Source organism: Mastigoproctus giganteus, chromosome 1, assembly GCF_048544385.1.
Source record: "Mastigoproctus giganteus isolate SK-2022 chromosome 1, ASM4854438v1, whole genome shotgun sequence".
NCBI classification, from domain to species: Eukaryota; Metazoa; Arthropoda; class Arachnida; order Uropygi; family Thelyphonidae; genus Mastigoproctus; species Mastigoproctus giganteus.
Genome location: NC_143575.1, coordinates 210,473,815 through 210,499,447, shown reverse-complemented (window position 1 = coordinate 210,499,447; position 25,633 = coordinate 210,473,815). Strand labels below are relative to the sequence as shown.

Here is a 25,633-nt window from a genome sequence, read left to right as displayed (position 1 = left end):
TGAAAAGTGCAGTATACAAAGAAAAGGTGAATACAAGAGACGAATTGCTCGCTTGCATTTTGGATACTGCTGCCCTCATAAAGGAATGCCAAGACAACCTCAGAAGAACAACACGTCATATTACCACAAGAGTTGCAAAGTGCACTGAGGTTGGCAGTGGTATTTTCAAACATTTATTATGAACTGTAAAAAAATTGTCAATTATCTGTGTTTTTCATCATTCAAAAAAGTCAATAAATAGAAACAATAAGTCATTTATCGTTCTTTAATAAGCCTCACAATGGCTTTGTGCAATGCAGTTTGAAACAGCTGTATCTCCGTATCCATTGAGAATTGGACACGTTTATATGAACTTGTTTACTCAGAATAATCGATACTATAACCTCCAAAAATATTTACAATTGCTCTGAAAAGAGATTTCAAAGTTTTACATTTAAAACAACTCATTTTTACATAAAATATTTTTTGTAAATATTAATAATAACTTTATAAATATATAATTAATATATAACTTTATTAATATATGATTTTATTAATAATAATAATCTTTATTTATTATCAATTTTCTATATGTTTGACCAGTTCCAGAGGTCCATTTTGCAGACCCCCCTGGAACGAGTCTACAGATCCTCAGGAGTCTGCAGACCCCAGTTTGGGAAACTATGATCTATAACATTATAATTAGATTGATTTACAAATTTGACTGTTATTTAAAAATTCATCTTCCTTGTTAAAAATCACTAATTAGTTCTAAGTATTGAACACAAAGCCATTTTGGTGGTTTTGTGTTCAATAGTTACAGGTCGAGCTGAACTGGAATTACCCCCCCCCCCAAATCCGCATTAGTGGTGGTAGTAGTAATGGCAAATGATGCAAGAATGTAAGCAAGCTTATATAGCATCAGTCAAAAAAAAAAAAACTCCTACACAGTTCACGCATATGTACACTGCAAGAATTTGTCTAGTAGTTCATCCCAGAAATTATTCAATCTATCCATTTCCAAAACAACAGATGGAAGCCTGTTCCAACAATTAATCACCTGCTGGCTGAAGGCAAACTTCTGTACAGCTATCCTGCAACCATCAATAATCAACTTGATTTTATGAGCCCCCCCCCCATGTGTGTAGTCTAAATAAGTAGAAGAATGCCATTAACAATTAGCCTACTCAATCCATTCAGGGTTTTAAACACTTCGATCAAATCTCCCCACAGGTACCTAGTCTCAAGACGCAATTTGCAGAACTGAAGTATTTCTAGGTAAGAGCACACTTCTGTTCCCTTCATTCTGGTTGCCCTTCTCTGCACCCATTACAGCAAATCTACATCCTTCTTAAAGTGAGGCTCCAGACCTGTATACAGTACTCAAGGTGCAGCGTAACAATGGCCTTATACAAAAGGATATTCAGCTCCTTAACCATGCTAGCAAAATTCCTGTATATCACTGACAAAACCCCCATGAGCTGTCCTAGCAACCAGTCAGCAATGCTCAGAGAAGACTGCACAATTACCTGCAGGCCTTTTTCATTTTCCACTAACCTGAGTATAGTACCACATAGTTTATAAGTTACTCTCGGGTTGCTGCTACCCATATACAGTACCTTGCTTTTGTCAATGTTAAATTTGAACTGCTATTTCTCAACAATCCCAATAGCATTCAGCTTGCTCAACCCATTCAACGTGCCTTATACACCTCAATCACATCACCTTGCAGGTGCGTAATCTCCAGCAAGCTGCAATTTGCAGAACTTAAGCATGTCTTGATAAGAGCAACCCTTTGTTCCTCTAACCAATCTCATTGTCTTTCTCAGTACTTATTCCAGCATCCATCCTACATCTATCCTAAAATGAAGCTTCCATACCTGTATGCACTACTCAAGGTAAGACATGACCATCACCTTATACAAAGTGATAATCACCTCCTTATCCTGCCAGCAAAATTCATCTATATCATTGACCCCATGTCCTGTTCTGGCTGCCTGCCTGCCTGCACTGCTCAGAAAACTTCATATCTGGCTACACAATAACCCTCAGGACTTTTTCATTCTCCACTACCAAGAGTGTAGTATCACACAGTTGGTACATTACTGTGGTGTAACTGCTACCCATATGAAGTACTTAGCATTTGTCAATGCTAAACTTCAGTTGACACCTCTCAACCCATCTGCCCAACTTTTCTACATCCTGTTGCAATAGCGTACTGTCATTAACAACCCTGCCAACCTTTGTATTATCTGCAAACTCAGACATTAGGCCTGATATATCTTCATCAATATCATTGATAAATACAGAAAACAAAATGGACCCAACACCAAACACTAGGGAACTCCACTAATAATATTAGTCCACGAAGAACAGTTTCTGTTGATTACCACTCTCTGCCTTTTCCATTCAGCCATCCCTTTATCCACAGCAGCAACTTTCCCTGAATGCCATACTGTTTCAATTTATACAGCACTCTTATGTGCAACAGAATGCCATACTGTTTCAATTTGTACAACACTCTTATGTGCAACAGTATCAAAAGCTTTCCTGAAATCCAATTATATGATATTAAAATTATTTTTTGGATCCAGTTCCTTTATGACCACATCATAGTATCCAATCAAATTGGTCAGACAAGACTTCTTCTTAACAAACTCATGCTGTGTCTCAGCTATAACTGTGGTCTTATCTAGATGATCCTGCAATGCTTCTTTAACCAGTGACTCCATTATTTTACCCAGAAGTGAAGTTAAATTATCAGGTCTATAAGTACTCTTGTCACCCTTTCATCGGCAGTTGTGAACTGTGAATACATTTGCACATTTCCAGTTCATGGGGACCTTCCCTGAATCCAGAGATGCTATCATAATAATGGCTAATGGTTTCTTACTTCCTTTACTGCCTCCTTTAATATAACTGGATAGATCTCATCCACCCTAGGTGCATTTCTTATGTTTAACTTCAACAATTTCTCCTATACTTTTTTCTCAGTTGTTACAAAATCCTTTAGCTTTCTGTTACAGTTTGATAAGCTGTTTTCGGTGTTTATGAATGATATTGATGATGGGATATCAAGTTTAATATCCAAGTTTGCAGATGATACAAAGGTTGGCAGGGTCGTTAAGGACAATACTGACGCTATGCTGCTGCAACAGGATCTGGAAAGGTTGAACAGATGGGCTGAGAGGTGGCAAATGAGGTTTAACATCGACAAATGTAAAGTGCTGCATATGGGAAACAGTAACCCCAGAGCAACGTATCAACTCTGCGGTACTACACTGACAGTGGTGGAGAATGAAAAGGACCTGGGGGTAATTGTGCAGGCAGATATGAAGTTCTCTGAGCAGTGCAGACGAGCTGCAAGAGTAGCTCATGGTGTCTTGTCAATGATATACAGGAATTTTTCTAGCAGGGATAAGGAGGTGATTATTCCCTTGTATAAGGCAATGGTAAGGCCACATCTTGAGTACTGTATACAGGTCTGGAGGCCTCATTTCAAGAAGGATGTAGAGCTGCTGGAACGGGTACAGAGAAGGGCAACAAGATTAGTAAATGGAACAAAGGGTTGCTCTTACGAAGAAAGGCTTAAGTTTTGCAAATTACAGAGTTTGGAGACTAGGCACCGGCGAGGTGATCTGATAGAGGTGTATAAGGCTTTGAATGGTTTGAGCATGCTCAATGCCAATGGGATTCTTCATCTTTCTCAGAATAATCACCTCAGAGGGCATAAATTCAAATTGAGGAAGGACGGATGTCGGATAGATGTGCGGAAATTTGCCTTTGGCCAGCGGGTGGTTTGTTGGTGGAACCGACTTCCATCACTTGTTGTTGAAGTTGATAGCCTAAACAAATTTAAAGCTCAACTGGACAGGTATTTCGAACGAACGGAGGGGTGAAATGGGAGTGGGTTTTTTTTTTTTTTTTGGCTGATGCTGAATAAGCTTGCTTTCTTGCATCATATGCCTCTGCTAATGCTAATGCTAAAGCTTCTGTTTTCCACTTCCCTACAGAATTCACGTGTGAACGTAGATACAAAATGCTCATTAAGTTTGTCAGCCCACTGAGCAGAATCAGCAACATAGAACCATTGATATCAAGTGGACCAATCTGATTCATCCCCTTCCTTCTAGATTTTATATAAGTAAAGAAGTCTTTGCTGTTCTTTTTTTGCATCCTTTGCCAAAGATTTCTTGTAATCTGCCTTCACTTGGCTAACCTCCTTTGTAACTTGATTACAGACTAGCTTATATCTACCATAGCCTTCTCTGTAGCCTGAAAATTTATATACATCCCAATGCATTTTTCTTCTCTGCCACAAGTCTCATTTGTTCATCTGACATCCATTTAGGTCTAAACCTTGAACAGCATTTCTTATTTGGAAGAAAAACCTAGTAGCTTCCAAGATTATTTCCTTGAATGCTTCCCATTTAGAATTTTCCAAAGATTTCTCGTAATCTGCCTTCGCTTGGCTAACCTCCTTTGTAACTTGATTACAGACTAGCTTATATCTACCATAGCCTTCTCTGTCGCCTGAAAATTTATATACATCCCAATGCATTTTTCTTCTCTGCCACAAGTCTCATTTGTTCATCTGACATTCATTTAGGTCTAAACCTTGAACAGCATTTCTTAGTTGGAAGAAAAACCTAGTAGCTTCCAAGATTATTTCCTTGAATGCTTCCCATTTAGAATTTGCTGTTGGTAACATCATCAGTTGGTCCCACTGTATAGAATTTTAAAAACTGTCTGAGACCACTGTAGTCTCCTTTACAAAAGCAAAAACCCTTACCCTTTATGGCAGTTATATCTTTAAGTAAATCCCACATCAATACAATGCGATCACTGCCACCTAGTGGTTCTTTTATTTGCAAATTCTTACTGCACGACAAATCACTGCTGATAATCAGATCAAGAGTATTACTACAACATGCTGTTGTAGAAAACAGCCATCCAAGAAATCCACAAAAGTAGTGCAAGTGCCCACAATTACAGTCAATATCTAGAAAGTTAAAATCCTCCATTATAAACCATTCTGATTCCTTTGCTTCTTAACAAAGGACAACCCCCCCCCCCGCTCTGTCTTGTCTTTCCTTTTGTATCCAATTTCCATTTAAAATTCTGCATCTATTACATCTGAGTGACACCATGTCACTGATATCCCCACAATGACTGCTTTCTGCTTTTGTTGATTGAACAGCACTTCAAATTTATTTATATGCTCCCTAGCATTGGTGGATGTGCAAGTATACCTGCACCAGTTCTTCCTCTTAGTTATCCTGACACAGCCCATGCATTTCCTCTTAGTAATAGCCATATAGTACAATGAAGATATAGGTTTTGCTGCAGAAGCCAAAAAAACATAAATAAAAAAATGAGTAGATAAGAAAATACAAATTATATGATTCGATTCTCAAATAGATTACTGTCCAAGGGAACTCGGAATTTATTCAAACTGTCAGCCTCGACTACCTGTGAAGGAAACCTGTTCCAGCAATCAGACTTACCGGGTAAAATAAAACTTCCTACAATCTAGTCTAAACCTCTTCCCCTATAATTTGAATTTATGGCCCCAATTCCTGGAATTCTTTATAGCAGTGAAAATTACACCTTCATTCAGCTTACTAAACCCTCTCAGAGCCTTATAAACATAATTCGGACCCGGTCTTCAGACCATTTCAAGAAGCTCGATGTATTTTTTCAGATGAGGTCTCCATAACTGAACAGAGTATTTCAAACGTGGTCTTACAATTGCCTTATACAGTGGGATTATGACCTTCCTATCTCTACAAGATAACATTTGATAAATAACTGATAGGACACCATGGGCGTTCCTGGCTACCTGTTTACACTGCTCAGAAAACTTCATATTTGCCTGTATGGTAACTCACAGATCCCTTTCCTCCTCTACTGTTTTTAATTCGACCCCACCAAGTGTATAATTTATTAATGGGTTGCTATTCCTCAAGTGTAAGACCTTACATTACTGCCACTTCTTTTCTTCAAAGATGGTCTACATTTCTGACCATCTTTGAAGTTTGTTAAAGTCATCCTGAAGGAGTGCTGCTTGGCACTGATCATTAACGACTCTGCCAATCTTTATGTCATCTGGAAATTTTGACATCATGCCTTCTATTCCTTCATCGATGTTATTTATGAAAATGAGAAACAACAGTGGCCCAAGAACCGATCCTTGAAGGACCCCACTCCTGATGTTACGCCAATCTGAAGAATATCCATTAATCACAACCCTCTGCCTTCTGCCCTGCAGACACCCAGCAATCCATCTTACAATTTTTCCAGTAATCCCAACCTGTTTCAACTTATACAATAATCTCTCATGAGGGACTGGTTTAAATGCCTTGCTAAAATTCAAATAAACTAGGCCAAAGTTATTCCCTACATCCAGTTCAGCAGTAACTGTTTCAAAATAGCTTACTAAGTTAGTTAAACATGATTTTCCCTTAACAAAACCATGTTGTGTGCTATTCAGAATGCTATACCTATCTAAATGTTCCTAGATTGCACTCAATCATTGCTTCTAAAATTTTCCCTACTACTGAAATCAAACTAAACAGTCTGCATCTGCCAACTTAAAACCGCCTTTATGTATTGTGATTCACTGGCACTTCCCCAATCCAAAAGTACTCTGAAAATTGGAGAATGCCAACAAATCACAATACCGCCAAGGAATGTTTTAGTACATTCCCATGGCAGTAATGTATGCCTTCATCTCCAGGAGCCTAATTTGCCTTTATGCTTGAAAATTTTTCTATTAAACAGTCATCTATAATTTCTAAATCATTAATTTCATATGACTCAGCCTGTTCTCAACAGATGGGTCTTTCTTCCATAAAAACAAACGAAAAGTACCTGTTCAATTCATTGGCAACATCAGCTGAGTTGTCTAAGGCAACACCCACTGCACAAGGATACAATCTGATTCCCTTTTTTCTTCCTTGTATTCATATACATAAAAAATTTCTTGTTCCCCATTCTTTGCTCTCTAACCTTAACTGTGGTAGTACAGTATTACAAAGCAACTTTCAGCTGCTGTAGGCTTCAGTACTTTTCATTGCTCTGTAACTGTCCCATGCTATCTTTTCTGCTCTGTTTGACCAGCCAGCTCCACAATTATCCATTCTTAATGGTATGTATGCATTCATGGCTCCTGAGATTTTTGCTTTTAAAATATTCCGAAATCCGAGTGTATTCTTTCTCATTCTGCAGTTCACCCAATTAATAGATGCTATATAGTGCATTAAACTAAGTCCCCTCTTTTGAAATTAAAACCCATGCCTTTAACTACAACATCATTCTTCATCTCCCAAGTGATGACTGTGTAATCAAAAACTGTGTGATTATTCCATGATTTGCCTTTAGCCAGCGAGTGTGGTTGGTTGGTGGAACAGACTTCCATCCCTTGTCGTGGAAGTTGATAGCCTAAATAAGTTTAAGGCTCAGCTGGACAGGTATTTCGAACGAACAGAGGGGTGAAGTGGAAGTGGTTATTTTTTTTTTTTTTTTGGCTGATGCTGCATAAGCTTGCTTTCTGGCATCAAATGCCTCTACTAATGCTAAGTTTCCAGGCCTTGAAATCCCCAGTACCTTGTTCTCCAGGCTGCAGAATGTTCCAATAGAAGCAGTGCAAGAATCACTTTCACTTCTCCCTGAAGCTACTGTTAATCTATTAGTCTGTGTATCCCTCCCAAGCTAGCAGTTTTCCAACCCACCTAATGCTGCCTCGATGGAATCAGCAAATATTCCTACACTCTTTCTATTTTATCCTATCCCTGTAGAAACAGTCTCTCCTATTAACAAGCACAGACCACACTGAGAAAAATTCTACCCCATGATCGAAGCAGGGACTAACTGATCGAAGGGTCTCATCATCTGCCCAGAAATTATAGGAGTCTACTCCCTCCTATCATGTCCTTTTCTCAACATTGCTCTGTACTTTTTATTTTTAATGACAAATAGTGCTGTAAACAGTATGTGTCCCTACTAATGAATTTAAGAAAGTAATTGTTTTAAAAAAAACATAATGATTATTTTTATTTTTTTTAAACATTATTTTTCAAAAACCCACAAAATACTTTTTGCTCAAGAATAAAATCTTTCGTGCATGTGTTAAAAAAAAGGGGGGGGGGGGGGGGTTTCCATGTCAAGTGGCCTAGAGGTCCTTGCTCAACCATCTTCAATTTTGTTGAAACTTGGTGTGGATGTTTAAACATGTTTCAAATGAAGCTGTGCAAAATTTCAGTTCAAAATATGGTATGCTTGAGGCACCAGCACCTCTTTTGTGAAAGTCGCTTGTGTTATGCAGAATAAATCGCAAAAAATTTTCAAAGTTTTAAGTGTTACTGTTGCACAACATTGAAAGGTAGTGCTCTGAAACTTGGTGTACCTAGTTAATTTTGGCAGAGAATACAAAACTTTTAGTGTCCAGGCTCAAAATCCTTCACATTTTTTTACAATGCGGTCTAAAACTGGCACCAAAAATTTGTTGCAACAAATTTAAGCAAGACTTTTGAAAGTCATAACTTTGAAATAAAAACCTTTAGTACCTTCTTCTTTGGACATTCCACTTACCAACTGCATGAATTCAGCCTAACTAAATATGAGCTCTTATACTTGTTTTCTGGCTGAGATATTTTCCTTCAAAGAGTGCCTCAAAATTTGACCTATGCAAAGACACAAAACAGATAAACCATGATCCTTGTAGCTGAAACTCTGCTCTTTCCAGTGGTGGCAAAAACAAGAGAATTTAAGGTGTCCCACATTAAGATATTTGCCCCTTAAGGCCTTAAAATTAAGCCTAAACATCAAGTTTTATGTGTAGTTGTTATGTTGCGAGATCTTTTTTGTTGCAGAACACTTCCTTAATCCTGCATAATGTTTAGAATAATCTAGAAATAGAATATATTCTAGAAGAATATCCAAGGATTATAGGTAGTCTAGAATATTCTACAATTCTGGAATATTCTTGAATTTCAGATCATTCTAGAATATTATTGAATTAAAAAAAACTTTATGACCACTCCAGAACTCTGGAATATTCTAGAATCGTACAAAAAAGTATAAATAGCTAATATTTGAACCATGCTGTTATTAATGTGTTTTATCTTCATGATGAACAGTTTCTTTATTTTGTTCCTCTACTTTTTATTGTTTGAGTGTAATAAAGTTAATTAAGTTTTCATTGCTTGCAGAATCGTCTACTTATTAGCCAGCATAAAAGCCATAGAATCAGAAGATTTTGCTGGAGATAAGCTGTACTCATGCACCATCAGTCATATGGATAATTCTAAATGTCATGTGCCATCCTATACACACAAAACTGGGTTAAAATTATTTAAAGAACAACAGCTGATAGTAGTAGTAGTAGTGGCATGTGATGCAAGAAAGCAAATGTATGAGCTTATGCAGCATCAGCCAAAAAAAAAAATCACACCATTCCCTCCAAATGCCTGTCCAGTTCCTCCTTAAATTTATTTAACCTATCAACTTCCACAACGACAGATGGAAGTTTGTTCCAGCAATTAACCACCCGCTGGCTAAAGGAAAATTTCCGCACATCTATTCTAAATCTGTCCTTTTTAATTTGAATTTATGCCCCCTTAGGCTCGTAAGCTGAACAAGTGGAAGAATCCCATCAGAATTCAGCGTGCTCAACCCATTCAAGGCCTTATATACCTCAATCAGATCACCGCGCAGGTGCCTAGTCTCCAGCCACTGCAATTTGCAGAACTTAAGCCTCTCTTGGTAAGAGGATCCCTTCATTCCCCTCACCAATCTTGTTGCCCTTCTCTGTACACGCTCAAGTAAATCTACATCCTTCCTAAAATGAGGCCTCCAGACCTGTACGTAGTACTCAAGCCGTGGCCTGACCATTGCCTTATACAGAGGGATAATCACCTCCTTTTCCCTGCTAGCAAAATTCCTATATATCATTGACAAAACCCCATGACCTGCCCTGGCAACCTGTCTGCATTGCTCAGAAAACTTCATATCTGTCTGCACAATTACTCCCAGCTCCTTTTCATTTTCTACCACCTTACGTGTAGTACCACACAGTTGGTATGTTTCTCTGGGGTTACTTCTACCCATATGTAGTACTTTGCATTTGTCAAGGTTAAACTTCAGTTGCCACTTCTTAGCCCATCTGCACAAATTATCTAGATCCTGTTGCAGTAGCACACTGCAATTACTGTCATTAACAACCCTGCCAACCTTTGTATCATCTGCAAACTTCGACATTAAGCCTGATATACCTTCATCAATATCATTGATAAATATACAAAACAACAGTGGACCTAACACCGAACCCTGTGGGACTCCACTAATAACATTAGTCCAAGAAGAGCAGTACCCATTGATTACCACCCTCTGTCTTCTAGCACTTAACCATCCTTTTATCCATTGTAGCAACTTACCCTTAATACCATTCTGCTCCAATTTGAACAATAGTCTTCCATGCGCAACAGTGTCAAAAGCTTTCCTGAAATCCAAATATATGATATCAAAATTATTTTTCGAATCCAGTTCCTTTGTAACCACATCATAATATCCTATCAAATTTGTCAGACAAGACTTTCCCTTAACAAACCCATGCTGTTTCTGAATTATTGCTGCAGTCTTGTCTAGATGCTCCTGCAATGCATCTTTAACCAGTGACTGACTCCATTATTTTACCCGGAACAGAAGTTAAACTAACTGGTCTGCATTTACTCGTGTCACCCTTCGGTCGGCATTGTGGATTAAACCTGGGTAAAGACACAATTTGTCTATATCATGAAGCTTTGCTTTTGACAAAATTTGAATTTTTGCAGCGTTCATGTTGCAATCCTTTCCAGAAGAAAAATCATAGGGTGAAAAAAAGTTTACAACCAATATACATATGTCAATGGCAGACTACCTGATTTTGTTGTTGTTTGGTTTTTAGTAGCATTAGCAACTAAGGCCATATTGCTCCGGGATATGCGGTGGTCATTCCCTGACCTTTAGGGATCCTCCGTATTTGGTGGTGACGGGCTCAAAAATCATATGGTGAAAAAAAGTTTACAACCAATATACATATGTCAATGGCAGACTACCTGATGTTGTTGTTGTTTGGTTTTTAGTAGCATTAGCAACTAAGGCCATATTGCTCCGGGATATGCGGTGGTCATTCCCTGACCTTTAGGGATCCTCCGTATTTGGTGGTGACGGGCTCAAACCCCGTGTGCTACGCACTGCTGCTTCTTCCCACCTGGGTACGGAGGTGCCCGCAGACTACCTGAAATACCTAACAAAGGTAGACATAAAACCAGGCCAGAAGCTGTGCCCATCATGCCAAAAAGAGTCTAACAGCCAAAAAGCAGCAACAGCAACATCAGCTTCATCTGGATCAGACCATGATGATAAAATGCATGACTGAAAGCTTGAATGATGGCTATTTGTGTTTCTCCTCTGAAATTTCAGCAAATGGCTAAGAAAGACTTGTAAGGCTATGCCAAAAGGAAGGCAAATCAAGTACAAGATGTAACTGCCAGTAAAATTGCATCTATTGGTGGTTTGGATCCAAATGACATCATGGAGCCAAGTACAAGTTATCAGTGTGGAAACTGCTTAGATTACAATAAGCTGCTGAAAGAATTAGCATTAGTAGAGGCATTTGATGCAAGAAAGCAAGCTTACGCAGCATCAGCCAAAAAAAAATAAATAATAAATAAATAAATAAAAAATAACCACTTCCACTTTACCCCTCTGTTCGTTCGAAATACCTGTCCAGCTGAGCCTTAAACTTATTTAGGCTATCAACTTCCACGACAAGGGATGGAAGTTTATTCCACCAACCGACCACCCACTGGCTAAAGGCAAATTTCCTCACGTCTATCCTACATCTGTCTTTTCTCAATTTGAATTTATGCCCTCTCAGGTGATTATTCTGAGCAAGAGGAAGAATCCCATCAGCATTGAGCATGCTCAAACCATTCAAGGCTTTATACACATCTATCAGGTCACCTCGCCGGTGCCAGCATCTCTACATCTTTCTTGAAATGAGGCCTCCAGACCTGTATACAGTACTCTATGTGTGGCCTGACCATTGCCTTATACAAGGGAATAATCACCTCCTTATCCCTGCTAGAAAAATTACCATATATCATCGACGATACACCATGAGCTACTCTTGCAGCCTGTCTGCACTGCTCAGAAAACTTCATATCTGCCTGGACAACCACCCCCAGGTCCCTTTCATTCTCTACCACTGTCAGTGTAGTACCACAGAGTTGATACATTGCTCTGGGGTTGCTGTTTCCCATATGTAATACTTTACATTTGTCAATGTTAAACTTCATTTGCCACCTCGAAGCCCATCTGCTCAACCTTTCCAGATCCTGTTGCAGTAGCATAGTGTCAGTAGTGTCCTTGACAACCCTGCCAACCTTCGTATCATTGGCAAACTTGGACATTAAGCTTGATATACCATCATCAATATAATTTATAAATACAGAAAACAAAAATGGACCCAATACGGAACCCTGAGGGAGGGACTCCACTAATAACATTAGTCCACGATGAGCAGTGTCCACTGATTACCACTCTCTGTCTTCTCCCCCTCAACCACCCCTTTATCCACAGCAGCAATTTGCCTCCAATGCCACACTGCTCCAATTTGTGCAGCAGTCTTCCATGTGCAACAGTATCAAAAGCCTTTCTAAGATCCAAGTATATAATATCAAAGTTATTCCCTGCATCCAGTTCTTTTGTGACTGCATCATAGTATCCAATCAAATTGGTCAGGCAAGACTTCCCCTTAACAAAACCATGCTGTGTCTGAGCTATGACTGAAGTCTTGTCTAGATAATCCTGCAGTGCTTCTTTAACCAGTGCCTCCATTAATTTTCCAGGAACAGAAGTTAAACTAAAAGGTCTATAATTATTTGTGTCGCCCTTTGGTCCTCCTTTGTGAATTGGGGTTACATTTGCACATCCCCAGTCCATGGGTACTTCCCCTGAGTCCAAGGAAGCTCTCATAATTATGGCTCAGGGTTTGCTTACTTCCTTTGCTGCCTCCTTTAATATAACTGGATAGATCCCATCCACCCCAGGTGCCTTTCTTGTATTTATCTTCAACAATTTCTCCTCCACTTTACTCTCAGTTATTACAAGATTCTCTAGCTTACTGCCAGAGTTGAATACACCTCTGGCATTCCCCTCGCTGAATAACTCCTCATGTGTGAATGTTGATGCAAAATATTCATTCAGTTTGTTAGCTACCTGGGCAGGATCATCAACAGTTGACCCATCAATATCAAGTGGACCAATCTGATTCATCCCCTTCCTTCTACAGTTTACATAAGTAAAGAACTCTTTGCTGTTTTTCTTTGCATCCCTTGCCAAAGATTTCTCGTAATCTGCCTTCGCCTGCCTAACCTCCTTTGTAACTTGGTTACAGATCAACTTGTATCTATCATAGGCTTCTGTGTCATGTGTTAATTTGTATGTATCCCATGCATTTTTCTTCTCTGCCATATGTCTCATTAGTTCATCTGACATCCACTTAGGCCTAATAACCTTGAACAATATTTCTTAGTTGGTATGTAAAGCCTAGTAGCTTCCAAGATTAGTTCTTTGAATGCTTCCCATTTTGAATTTGCTGTTGGTAACATCATCAGTTGGTCCCACTGTATAGAATTTAAATACTGTCTCAGTCCATCGTAGTCGCCTTTACGAAAGCAATACCCCTTCCCTTTACCCCTAATGGTAGTTACCTCTTTGAGTAAATCCCACCTCAGCACACTGTGATCACTGCCACCTAGTGGTTCATTTACCTGCAGATTCTTAATGCATTAAGAATCACTACTGATAATCAAATCAAGAGTATTACTCCCTCTAGTTGCCTCACGAACATGCTGATGTAGAAAACAATCATCCAATAAATCCACAAAAGCCTTGCTATGTGTGAGTGACCAGCTCCCAAATTTCAGTCAATATCTGGGAAATTAAAATCCCCCATTATAAGACTCTCTGATTTACTGGCACACTATTTCCCTGTACAGTTTCTTATTATACTCATCAGAGTCATTAGGCCTATAGCACACTCCTACTCTCAATTTTGATCTCCCAATGCTTATGTCACACCAAACTGACTCGACACGGCACTGTCCAGCAATGTCGACTGGCTTCACTTCCTTGGATTTTATGTATCTCTTAACTAATAGCATAACCCCTCCTCCCTTCCTACCCTGTCTATCCTTTCTATAGACATTGTATTCCCCAAATTCCAATTCTGCATTCCTTATATCTGTGTGACACCACGTCTCTGAAATCCCCACAATATCTGCCTTTGATGTTTTGAGCAATACCTCAAATTCATCAAATTTATTTACTAAACTCCTAGCATTGGTGTACACGCAAGTATACATGCACCCATTCTTTTTCTTAGCTACCCTAACACAACCCATGTGTTTATTTGTACCCCAATGATTCCCAGCAGTCTCTGAACTATCCTGCATCTTATTTTCCAGGCTGCGGCTCATTCCAATAGAAGCAGTGCAAGAATCACTTTCACCTCTGCCAGTGGCTACTGTTAATCTATTAGTCCTTGTATCCCCCCAATCTAGCAGTTTTCCGACCCACCTAACACTGCCTCGATAGCATCAGTAAACATTCTTGCACCCTTTCTATTTAAGTGTATCCCATCCCTGTAGAAACAGTCTCTCCTGTTAACAAGTACAGACCAGGCTGAAAAAAATTCTACCCCTTGAGCCTTGCACAATCCTTCCAGGGCCGAATTGATCGACAGGGCTCTCATCATATACTCCCTCCTATCGTGTCTGGGCAGAATTGCAGACACTTTCAAATTCAACCCTAATTCACGGCTTTTTTTCAACTGTGACCTGTACTTGTTAAGTAAATCCGCCGGTCTCCTACTCTTAATATCATTAGTGCCAACGTGTACAACAATATCACCTTTTGTGCCCTACGTCAGAAATTGAATCAAAAGTTGATGGTATCAAGTCATTCAGAAATACTTCAAATATTAATACTAGCTACAGTTAGTTGGTCCAAAAAGAAAATAATGGAAGAGTTTAGTGTCTCAGAAAGAATGGTCAAGAAGGCTAGAAAACTTAAAGCAGAAGAAGGAATCATGGTCATACGTGGAAAAAAGCTTTCTGAGCAAGTAAAGCAAAAGGTGACGGAATTTTTTGAAGATGATGAATTTAGTCGGATATGCCCTGGAAAGAAAGATTACATTTCCATTAGAAATGCAAAAGCAACTACTACTCAGCAACTTGAAGGAAATGTTTATAACTTATCGAGATAGAAATGGATCTGACATTGGATTTTCTAAGTTTGGGAACCTTGACCCAAGTGGTGCGTCACAGCTGGTGCACCAGCTGTGACGCACCACTTGGGTCAAGGAACACATTCTGTATATTTATGCACAATCCATCAAAATGTCGAGTTAATGCTAGTAGCAAGTCCTGTTGAATGTGATTACAAGGTTCTCATTGGTAAACCAGTCTGTGATTTGGAATCAAAAGATTGTATGCTTCATTGGTGTGAAGTGTCCAGGAATACATGAATTAAAAAATTTTCTAGAGAATATTTTTGAAAACAATGAACCAGAAGATATTATTGAATTCAAGCAATGGATACACACTGACAGAGATACATTGGACACAAAAAGCAATTAACAGAAGATTTTATTGAAGAGTTGAGTACAAAGATATTTAACCTTTCCTGTCATCACTACATTGCTAAACATCAAAGCTACCATTTGAAGTCAACAAAGTAAAGCTTAATGACAAGAGAATTGGTCATCTTGATGAATTTTGCAGAAAATTATTCATTTGTTGTGCAAGATGCTGTTCAAGGGTTCCACTGGGAGAACAGCCAGGCTACACTGCATCCATTTGTCATTTATTACAAGTATATTGAACTTCAGAATATAAGTTTCTGCATAATCAGTGACTGCCTTCGACATGACACAATTGCAATGCATGTTTTTCTAACCCACTAAATTGAATATTTGAAGAGTTTCATGGCAGAAATCAGATACAGTTACTACTTCGGTGATGGTTCTGCAGCCCAATACAAGAATTTTATTAACTTGTATCATCATCAGAAGGATTTTGATATCAGTGCTGAATGGAATTTCTTTGGCACTAGCCATGGCAAGTCACCATGCAATGGAATTGGTAGCACATAAAATGATTGGCAGCACTTGCAAGTCTCCAACTTCCAATTGAAATAAAAATCCTTACACCAAGAAAGGTGTTTGAATTTTGTGACAAATATGTGACTGGAATAAAATTGTTTTGTTTCTAAAGAGGAAATTGAGCAAGTAAGGTCATTTCGAGAGAAAAGATTCATAGACAGTCATTCTATTGCTGGAACAAGAGAAAAATCATCACTTCCTTCCTATTGATGCAAGACAGATTTGTGTTTGCAGAGTATCAAATAACACACCATCATCATTTGTAGCTCATGTAGATTAGACTAGTGAAACAAATATTAAATATGTGCCAATTGTTAATTTACAATCTGGCCAATACATTGCCTGTATTTATGACAATAACTGGTGGTGTTGGAAATATTTGTGAAATTTCATTTGAAGAACATGATGTATTAGTAAATTTCCTGCACCCTCATGGAGTAGCTCGCTCATTTCACTGGCCTGCTAGACAAGATGTCTGCTAGATTCCTGAACAACAATGGGATGACAAATAGCTTTCCTGAAGTAGTAATATCAACCATCAATAAACAATTACAGTCCATTATGAAGCAGTGATTCAATATCTTCACACTCACTTGCTTATTTCAAATTGTATTGTGTTTTTTTAATAAATTTTGGCAGTTATAACTTCTTTTAAGCTTAGAAACCAATAGAACATCATCTTTATGCTTGGAAGCCTGAATAAAGACCACTTTTCAGGCTTGGGAACTTGCACTAAAGAAATCCATGCAGTTTCTTTTCTTGCCATTTGCACCCCCATTGTAAAAAATACAGATCTTTTTGTGCATTGGCAATATATCCTTTCTCCTTAAACCAAAGGGCAGAGTAATTGCAGAAAATTACAATCTTGTAAATGCAATAGTTCTGTCCTTATTGAGATGTGAAACTTCACCATCAAATAAGTATGCAAATATTACGTGAAAATAAAATGTTTAAGGCCATTTTTTAGGCCTTAAGTAGCAAGGCACAAAACTGAAAAACCATAATTCCTTGTAGGTTAAAACTTGCTCTTTCTAATGGTGGCTAAAAGAGAGAATTGAAGGTGTTCCACATTAAGATATTTGCCCCTAAAGATAGGTAAAATTTTGAATTTCATATTTTGAGTCTATCTTTGAAGGAAAATATCTCAGCCAGCAAACAAGTATAAGAGCTCATATTTAGTTAGACTGAATTCATGTAGATGTTAAATGGAATGTCCAAATAAGAAGGTACCAAAGGTTTTTATTTCAAAGTTATGACTTTCAAGTCTTGCTTAAATTTGTTACAACAAATTTTTGGTGCCAGTTTCAGACTGCATTGTAAAAAATGTGAAGGTTTTTGAGCCTGGACACCAAAAGTTTTGCATTCTCTGCCAAAATTAACTAAGTATACCAAGTTTCAGAGCACTACCTTTCAATGTTGTGCAACAGTAACACTTAAAACTTGGAGTCAAAAGATTGTATGCTTCATTGGTGTGTAAAATGTCCAGGAATAGATGAATTAAAAAAGTTTCTAGAGAATATTTTTGAAAACAATGAACCACAAGATATTACTAAAATTTTTTTGTGATTTGCTCCACGTAAAGCAGGTGACCTCCACAAAAAAGGTGCTGATGCCTCTCAAGCATACTATATTTTGAACTGAATTTTTGCACAGCTTCTTTGGAAACCTGTTTAAACATCTACACTAAGTTTCAACAAAACTGAAAATGGTCGAGCAGTGATCATCTTCAAAATTAGGCCACTTGATATGGAATCACCCGAGAAAAAAAAAAAAAAAAAAAAAATGCGTGGATGTTTCTTTTTTTTGCATAAGTTAACAACATAGGATCCAACAAGAATCCTGATATGTTACCAGTTCACAATTTTGGTATATACAGTACTAGCACTTGCAGTTTGTTTCAAAAAAATTTCCCACGTGGAAAGTTTTTTTGTTTTTTTTTTACATATTCGTTTCCCATAATCATTGTTTTCACTTTTGCAGGTAAGTTGCCAGCATTTAATTAATATTACAGTCCATAATAAATTTTTATTATTATAAAAGATGGAGATTATAACATGAATTCTATTAATGCTTTTTTTTTCTCTCACATTTATGCACTAAAAAGTGTACAAGTGTCTGGAATATGGATATATACATATAACTGGCATCTCATAACAGCACACTCTCACAGACCTAAACCAGCCTCCGAAAACTGCAGCTTTAATCAAACATTGCAATTAAATCAACGACCACTATTTAACAAGCGAACCAATATACAGATATTACATTTCTGCTGAAACGGAGTGATCAGAATACGAAAGTGGTAATAACTTCATACGAATTATACACAAATCGTTATACTAACAGAAAAACTTAAAAAGCTCTATGACAGATTCCAATATGCACCCGTATTAGGGTTACCGATAATTAAAAATTGTATATAAACTGGATAAACAGAATGAACATAAACACATAAAATATGTACCTTCATTTAGTGGACATTAACAGTAACATATATCGGTGCAATCCTCAGTAAGCCCTAGGAAACATCTCTTTCTGCGAAAAAAAAACAGTGACACATTGTTACATTGTATCCGGCCTTGAATTCAATCAGCAACACGGGTCTCCACACTTCCGAAGCCTAATCAAATTCACTAATCACAGACACTTAAAATGAGACAAGTTAATCCATCAAATCACTTTCCAACTAAAAGTTTCCAGTAATACAAGGTATGATTTTATACTCGATGGAGTAACATTATTACACAATTAAAAGAATAACAGAAACACGATGGACAATCAATTGTTACGCATTATTCGCTATTTCCGAGAAAAAAACAAAATCATCTACGAAAAATTCACGTGACCACATAATACTAATTGCTACCACTGGTGGTAGCAGCAAACGCCGTACATTTTCAACAAAGTTTCATTTAGTTATAATCAAATTTTCTCAAAAACAAAACGTCGTGCCTTCCTACGCTTGTTTATGATTTATTATAAAAATGTATCGAAAATAATTAAGTCTAGGTAAAAAAATAATTAAATGTAAGTCTAGAAAATGAGGTTCAAGAAATATCGAAATACACAGTGAGAGAAACTGGTGTCAAAAATTATTAAAATATTAATCTTTTTAATAATTTCGATATGAGTGCTCAAAATTGTATAAGGTTATTGTTTTTTCTCTATTTTGAAAATATATATATATTAACAAGGTAAACTATAAATTAATTCAGTACCATGAGCGTCTGCATAAATAAATTTATTTTCTGATAACTTCTTCTTTCGTCTTCTCAACCTCCAACCCAAGCACGGTACTAAGTACTATAGGTTCTAATACCTCTCGTGTTTTTTTTTTTTTTTTTTTTTTATGTTAACCCCAAACACGAGAGGTTTTAGAACCTATAGTACTTAGTACCGTGCTTGTGTTGGAGGTTGAGAAGACGAAAGAAGATATTTGTTGATATTGGAGTTGAACTTCTGTAGATTGTAATTTTCAGGAAATACGTATGAAGGAAGGTTGTTCCAGAAAACGGCAGTTGAATGAATAAATGAGCAAAATGAAAAGTTGGTTCTGTGGGTTTGAAGTTGGACAGTAAATGGATGTTGGCTGGTGGCGGCGCGTGTCCGGACTGTTTTGAAAGAGAGAGCGGGAATTATAGAACCCAATTCAGAAGAACAGTGCCCATGGAAGTATCTGTAGAAGAGGCATGCAGCAGAAACAGTGCGTCTATGAGAAAGCGAGTGGAGAGACTCTGTTAGAGATGAATCATTAATTAACCTAACTGCCCTCTTCTGAATGGAATCAAGAAGCCTTAGAGAGGTTTTGGGGGCACCACCCCAGATGTGGGAACAATATTCCATGGCAGGGCGGATTTGTGATTTCTACAGAGTGAGCAGCTGTTTGGAAGAAAAGTAACGCCGAGAGCGAAAGAAAAAACCAAGTTTTTTCGATGCAGAGGAAGCAATATTTGTAATGTGCATGTGTCAAGAGAGATTAGAAGTCAGGGTGATCCCCAAAAGAGATATATCATTTTGCCTAGATATCGGAGTGTCACTAAAGATAAGCATAGGAGCAGAAGAATCCTTTTTGCGAGATATAAGACAAGACTGAGTTTTAGAAGGGTTGAAATCGACTAAGTTGTCTTTTCCCCACTGGAGAATTACCTGAAGATCGGCATTTAAGTTCGCAGCAGATTTTCAAGAAGGTGAAGCTGACTGAGCAGGACAAGGTTTCGCAAAATGGAAAGTTGAATGCAATGTGCTATCATCGGCAAAACTATGGATAGGATTTCCAGTCAATGGAAGAAGGTCATTGATATACAAGAGGAAAAGAGTGGGGGAAAGAACTGAACCTTGGGGGACACCAGCATTAGTGGAGAAGTTAGAAGACAGAGAGCCATCTACCATCACCCTCAGTGAGCGATCTGAGAGAAAACTGGATAACCAATTACTAAAAACAGTTGGCAAACCATAAGATGGAAGCTTGTTTAGAAGACCTTTATGCCAAACACGATCAAAAGCCTTCGAGATGTCAAGAGCAACTACTTGTGTTTCACCAAACCTTTCCATTGAATTAGTCCGTAAATGGGTAACATAAGCCAGAATATCACCAGTGGATCGACACTGACGGAATCCATACTGGCGATGGTTGATCAGGCTGAAGGTTTCTAGGTAGTTTAAGAGCTGATGGTTAATTAATTTTCTCCATTACTTTAGAAAGAGTAGAAGTAATTGCAATGGGATGATAATTGGATGGAAGGGACTTGTCACACTTTTTAGGAACTGGCTGGATATGAGCAAATTTCCAAGCAGAAGGAAAAACACCTTTGGAATAAGAAAGTGAAAAAAGGCAGCAAAGAATAGGAGTAAGTTCAGGAGCACAGGTTTTGAGAACAAGTGGAGAAATAACATCAGGACCTGGAACTTTCTTAGCATCAAGATTCGTCAAAATCCTTCTGACATCCTTTTGACAGAAGACCACAGGAGGCATTGAATGGAGCGTGTTGAGAATGGTGGGAGGTGTTTTACCAAGATCATTAATACAAGAGCTGGAAGAAAAATGGGATGCTAGCAGGTCAGCTTTATCCTTGGCTGAAGTGACAACAGAAACATCTGGTTTGGACAGAGGTGGGAGCAGAGATGGGCAAAAGTTGCGGCCAATAGCTATGGCAAGAGACCAGAATGCTCGGCTACCATTAGGGCAAGAAGCAAGTTTTCTACTCTTAGCCTGTTCAAACTCTAGTTTGGACTGATTAATAACTGCTTTACAATTGTTGCGAGCTTTGGTGTAGGCAGAAAATGAAACTGAAGAATTAGAAACAAGATAATTACGATATGCAACATTCTTCTCTTGGACAGCCTTACCACATTTATTGGAAAACCAAGGTTTAGATAAGGGACGAGATTTTAAAGCGGAATGTGGGATAAAGGATTCCATTCCTGCAAGAATAATTTCACTGACACGATCTGACATCAGAAGTTTTGAAACAGTAAATAGACCAAGAAAAAGAAGAAAAGAAGTCTCGCAGGTCATCCCATTTTGTATTCTTGTAATGCCAAACAATACGAGGTTGGGAATAGCCATGAGATAAAGGTTCCATTGGAGAAGAGACAATCACCAAGTTGTGATCTGAAGTGCCTTAAGGACCTCTCACTTCGACCGCATACTCAGAAGTGTTGTTTGTGAGAAAAAAATCAAGCGTATTGGCTGTATGATTAGGATTGTCCGATATTCTTGTAGGTAAATGAACAATCTGTGCTAGGTCATTAGTAATTGCAAAAGCCTCAGCATCTCGACCCGCTGGGTCGGTGTGACTAGAAAACGGAAGCCAGCTGGAGTTGTGAACATTAAATCACCAAGGAAAATTACCTCACTGTTAGGAAAGTTGGACTGAAGAAAGTCAAGTTGCAAAGAGAGGAAGTCAAAGAGCTCCAAGTGATTAGTGGAGTTGGGAGAACGGTAGAGACAACAGATGAATTTGACACAATGAGGTAGAGAGATTTTAAGCCAGAGAAGATCAAAGAGAGGAGATTCCAAATTGCCAAGTCTCTGACAGGGAATATCAGAACGGACATATGCACAAGTACCACCTTTGAGGCGAAAGGAATCATACAGCAAATAATTTGGACATCTGAGATGAGCAGTAGTTGAATCAACTGATAACTGAGATTCAGTCAGAAAAAGTACATGGGGTTTGAAAGAGTGCAAGTGGAAATTGACTTCGTTGAGATTGGAATTGAGACCACGTATATTTGTGAAATGAATTAGGAAGTCCTTGGGAGGTTTACATCTTTTTGCAGATAAGCTTGCTCTATTATTTTGACAATTCGTGGTGTATTCAATAGTAAGAAAAAGTGGGTGGGACGTGCTGTATGAAGTAATGAAATTTTTGGATATGGCGTACATGTGGTAAGAATATACCCAGATCCGTGACATAACGTGGCCTCGATAATGCTCCCCGCATACACACTACTCGGACTCCCTCCAGTCACTATCTGGCAGAGTAGAGGTAGCACGATTATACACTAGCTGATCCGGAAGCCTCCTAGAGAGTTACCTATAGGTTTGGTCCTGTGTACTATCTAGCGGCCGGCCTGCGAACACCGTTTTAGAGCTGTACCCTCGAAATGTAAGGAATATTGGATCTCGCCACGACATTCATCATAACCTCAAAAATCATCAATCATACTACATGATGGAAGAGATAGGGAAGGGTTGGCCGGAACTTAGCTCTAGAGACTAAACATGGGTTCCACCACTTCAAGCCTCCAATAAGCAAAGTGGTGGTATTTCACTGGTTGATGAGAGTGATATACCACCTAGTACTGCCTGGTAACATAGAGGGGTGGCATTCCTCCATGTGGTGTGGGCGCCACACCTCGACCCCTGCTCACGTTGGTACATACCTGGGTGGTCACCCACCATGTACTTGTGCATGGAGGTTATACCCAGGATTACTAACAGTCCCACCATCGTGAAGGTGCAAGCAGAGGATTTGGCTGTCATAGACCGTCCGGACTTCGCCGAAATTGGGTCCAGTTGACTTGTGTCACCCGAATATCAGTTCCATCAGCGTTTTAGACTCCCAGGTAGCAAGAACAGCTTGTCTGGCATATCTGAGAGAATGTCTGTGACAACCTCAAGGACCATTTGGGATTCACATAAAAAACTATCCCTATAAGTATGAGAAAACACAAATAAATTTTGGTTCGAACTTGAAGAACTAAAATTAGTCCCCAAAATTTCGGTCATTTCTGCTGCCTTTTAACTACTTCTCTAAAATCATATTCATAAGAATCTTTTCATTCGTTACTACAAAGAAAGTAAATAATATTCGAGTATAAAGCCCTTCAAGTGGTTATTAATTATGACTTACGAGGAGAAAAACTGTTTCTCTGTGCAGAATTACAGACACTTTCCAGTTAAATCTGGAGGTGTCTGAAATTTCGCTTAAACCAGAGGAAGTACACGATGATAGCTGTATCACTCAGTTCGACGCCGAAGTAATTGTGCAAGGCCTATGTCATAGAGTTTTTCTCAGGTTCGTTTGTGCTTGGTGCCAGTAAATTACTAATTTACTGTCAGAGGATTTTTTACAGGAATTACATATTACAATTAAATAAAAGAGGTGCGATAATATTTATCGATGCTATACGAGCAGTGGTAGATAGGTGTGAAAACTGCTAGCTTGCTTGGGGATACACAGAATAACAGATAAACAGCAGTCATATATACAGCTGAAAGTAATACTTGCATTGCTTCTGTTTTGACGTGCAGCAGCATGGAAACCAATGTCTTGGGGATTCTAAGGGCTGCTCGGGATCATCACAGACATGGAAATACACAAACTGTGTCAGAGTAATTAAGAGCAGAAACAGGAGCATATATAAATAATAGATAAATAAATGTGCGAATATTTCCAATCAGCCAGAGAATAGTTAGTAATTTATTGTAGGGAAACCTACCATCTGATATCGTGGAAATGGGCTGAGAGTAAAAAACATAAAGACGAATTAAACATATGAGAATATGGGAAGAGAAAAGACGTGCGTAGTATTCTTTTTTCCTTCTTCCTTTTTCGCTGATACGGTATAAGCTGAATTCCTTGCTATTGACAGGAATACTACTACTACTACTAATAATAATAATAATAATAGGGTTCCATCACACTGGGAGAGCGGTATAAAAACAGCAATAAAATTAGAATAATAATAATTAATTAATTAATAGCAATAAAAAATTCATAAATCAAAAAACATCATGAAAGTTGCTCCAATGGACCTACCTACGCCAGAGGCGGATTTAACGGCGGGCGCACCAGGCGCGCGCCCTGGGCCCCGACTTCTGAGGGGCCCACGCAAAACCCCAACTTAATACGCAAAACACAAACAAATTAGTTGAACTTATATGTTCAATTATTAATTCAAAACTTTGTGATTATTATTATGCTATTATTAATTATATTATACATATATTATATTCAAATTTTATTGGAAATAAAACATTAATAGTACATAAATTTTTTTTTATTTAAAAAATGGTTAACATGTATTTTTATTTTTCCCTGTCTCTCTCTCTCTCACTTTTTTTAAGGGGCCCTATATGCGCCCGGGGCCTCAACCGATCTTAATCGCTACTGCCATTTCTAATACTAATACTAAATTGTTGAAGTTGAATATCAGAAAGCCATCTGGGCCGGATGCCATCTATCTATCTAGTTATAATTAAGAAGCGGCAAAGGAACTAAGCAAACCTTTAGCCATAATTATGAGAACATCGTTGGACTTAGTGGCCCCATTGACCGGAGACAAGCAAATGTATCCCCACTTCACAAAGGGGGATTTAATGGATGACACGAGTATATATTCACGAATAATTAGAAACCAGTTAGTTTAACTTCTGTACCTGTGTAGATAATGAAGTCACTTGTTAAAAATGCATTACAGGATAATCTAGACAAGATTGCAGTAATAATTCAGAAACAGCATTGGTTTGTTAAGGAAAAGTCTTCTCTGACAAATTTGATCGGCTGCTATGAAGTGGTTACACAGGAACTGGATGCAAATCAAACTTTTGATTTCATATACTTGGATTTCAAGAAAGCTTTTGACACTGTTGCACATGAAAGACTACTGTGCAAATTGAGCAGTATGGTGTTAAAGGTAAGATGCTTCAATCGATAAAAGAGTGGTTGAGAGAGAGAGAGAGAGAGAGAGAGAGAGAGAGAGAGAGAGAGAGAGAGAGAGAGAGAAGACAGAGTGTGATAATCAATAGACGCTGCTCTTCGTGAACTTCGAGATTTCGGTGTTGGGCCCACTATTGTTTTGTCTTTTTATGAATGATATCGATGAAGGTATATGAGACTTAATGTCAAAGTTTGCAGATAATACAAAGGTTGGCAGGGTTGTTAATGACAGTTATGATAGTACGCTACTGCAACAGGATCTGGAAAAGTTGAGCAG

General features: G+C 38.3%; 1 protein-coding gene across 1 annotated transcript in view; it reads right to left on the bottom strand.

Annotated features, from left to right (window-relative positions):
* Stat92E (Signal transducer and transcription activator Stat92E) overlaps positions 1-18,984 on the bottom strand; it is a 478,242-nt gene extending 459,258 nt beyond the window's left edge. The window contains exon 1 of the mRNA XM_090375942.1: positions 18,654-18,984. Coding sequence (XP_090232068.1) covers positions 18,654-18,659 — 6 coding nt within the window. The 5' untranslated portion in view covers positions 18,660-18,984. The remainder of the gene's footprint in view (positions 1-18,653) is intronic.
* Positions 18,985-25,633: the final 6,649 nt, after the last annotated feature.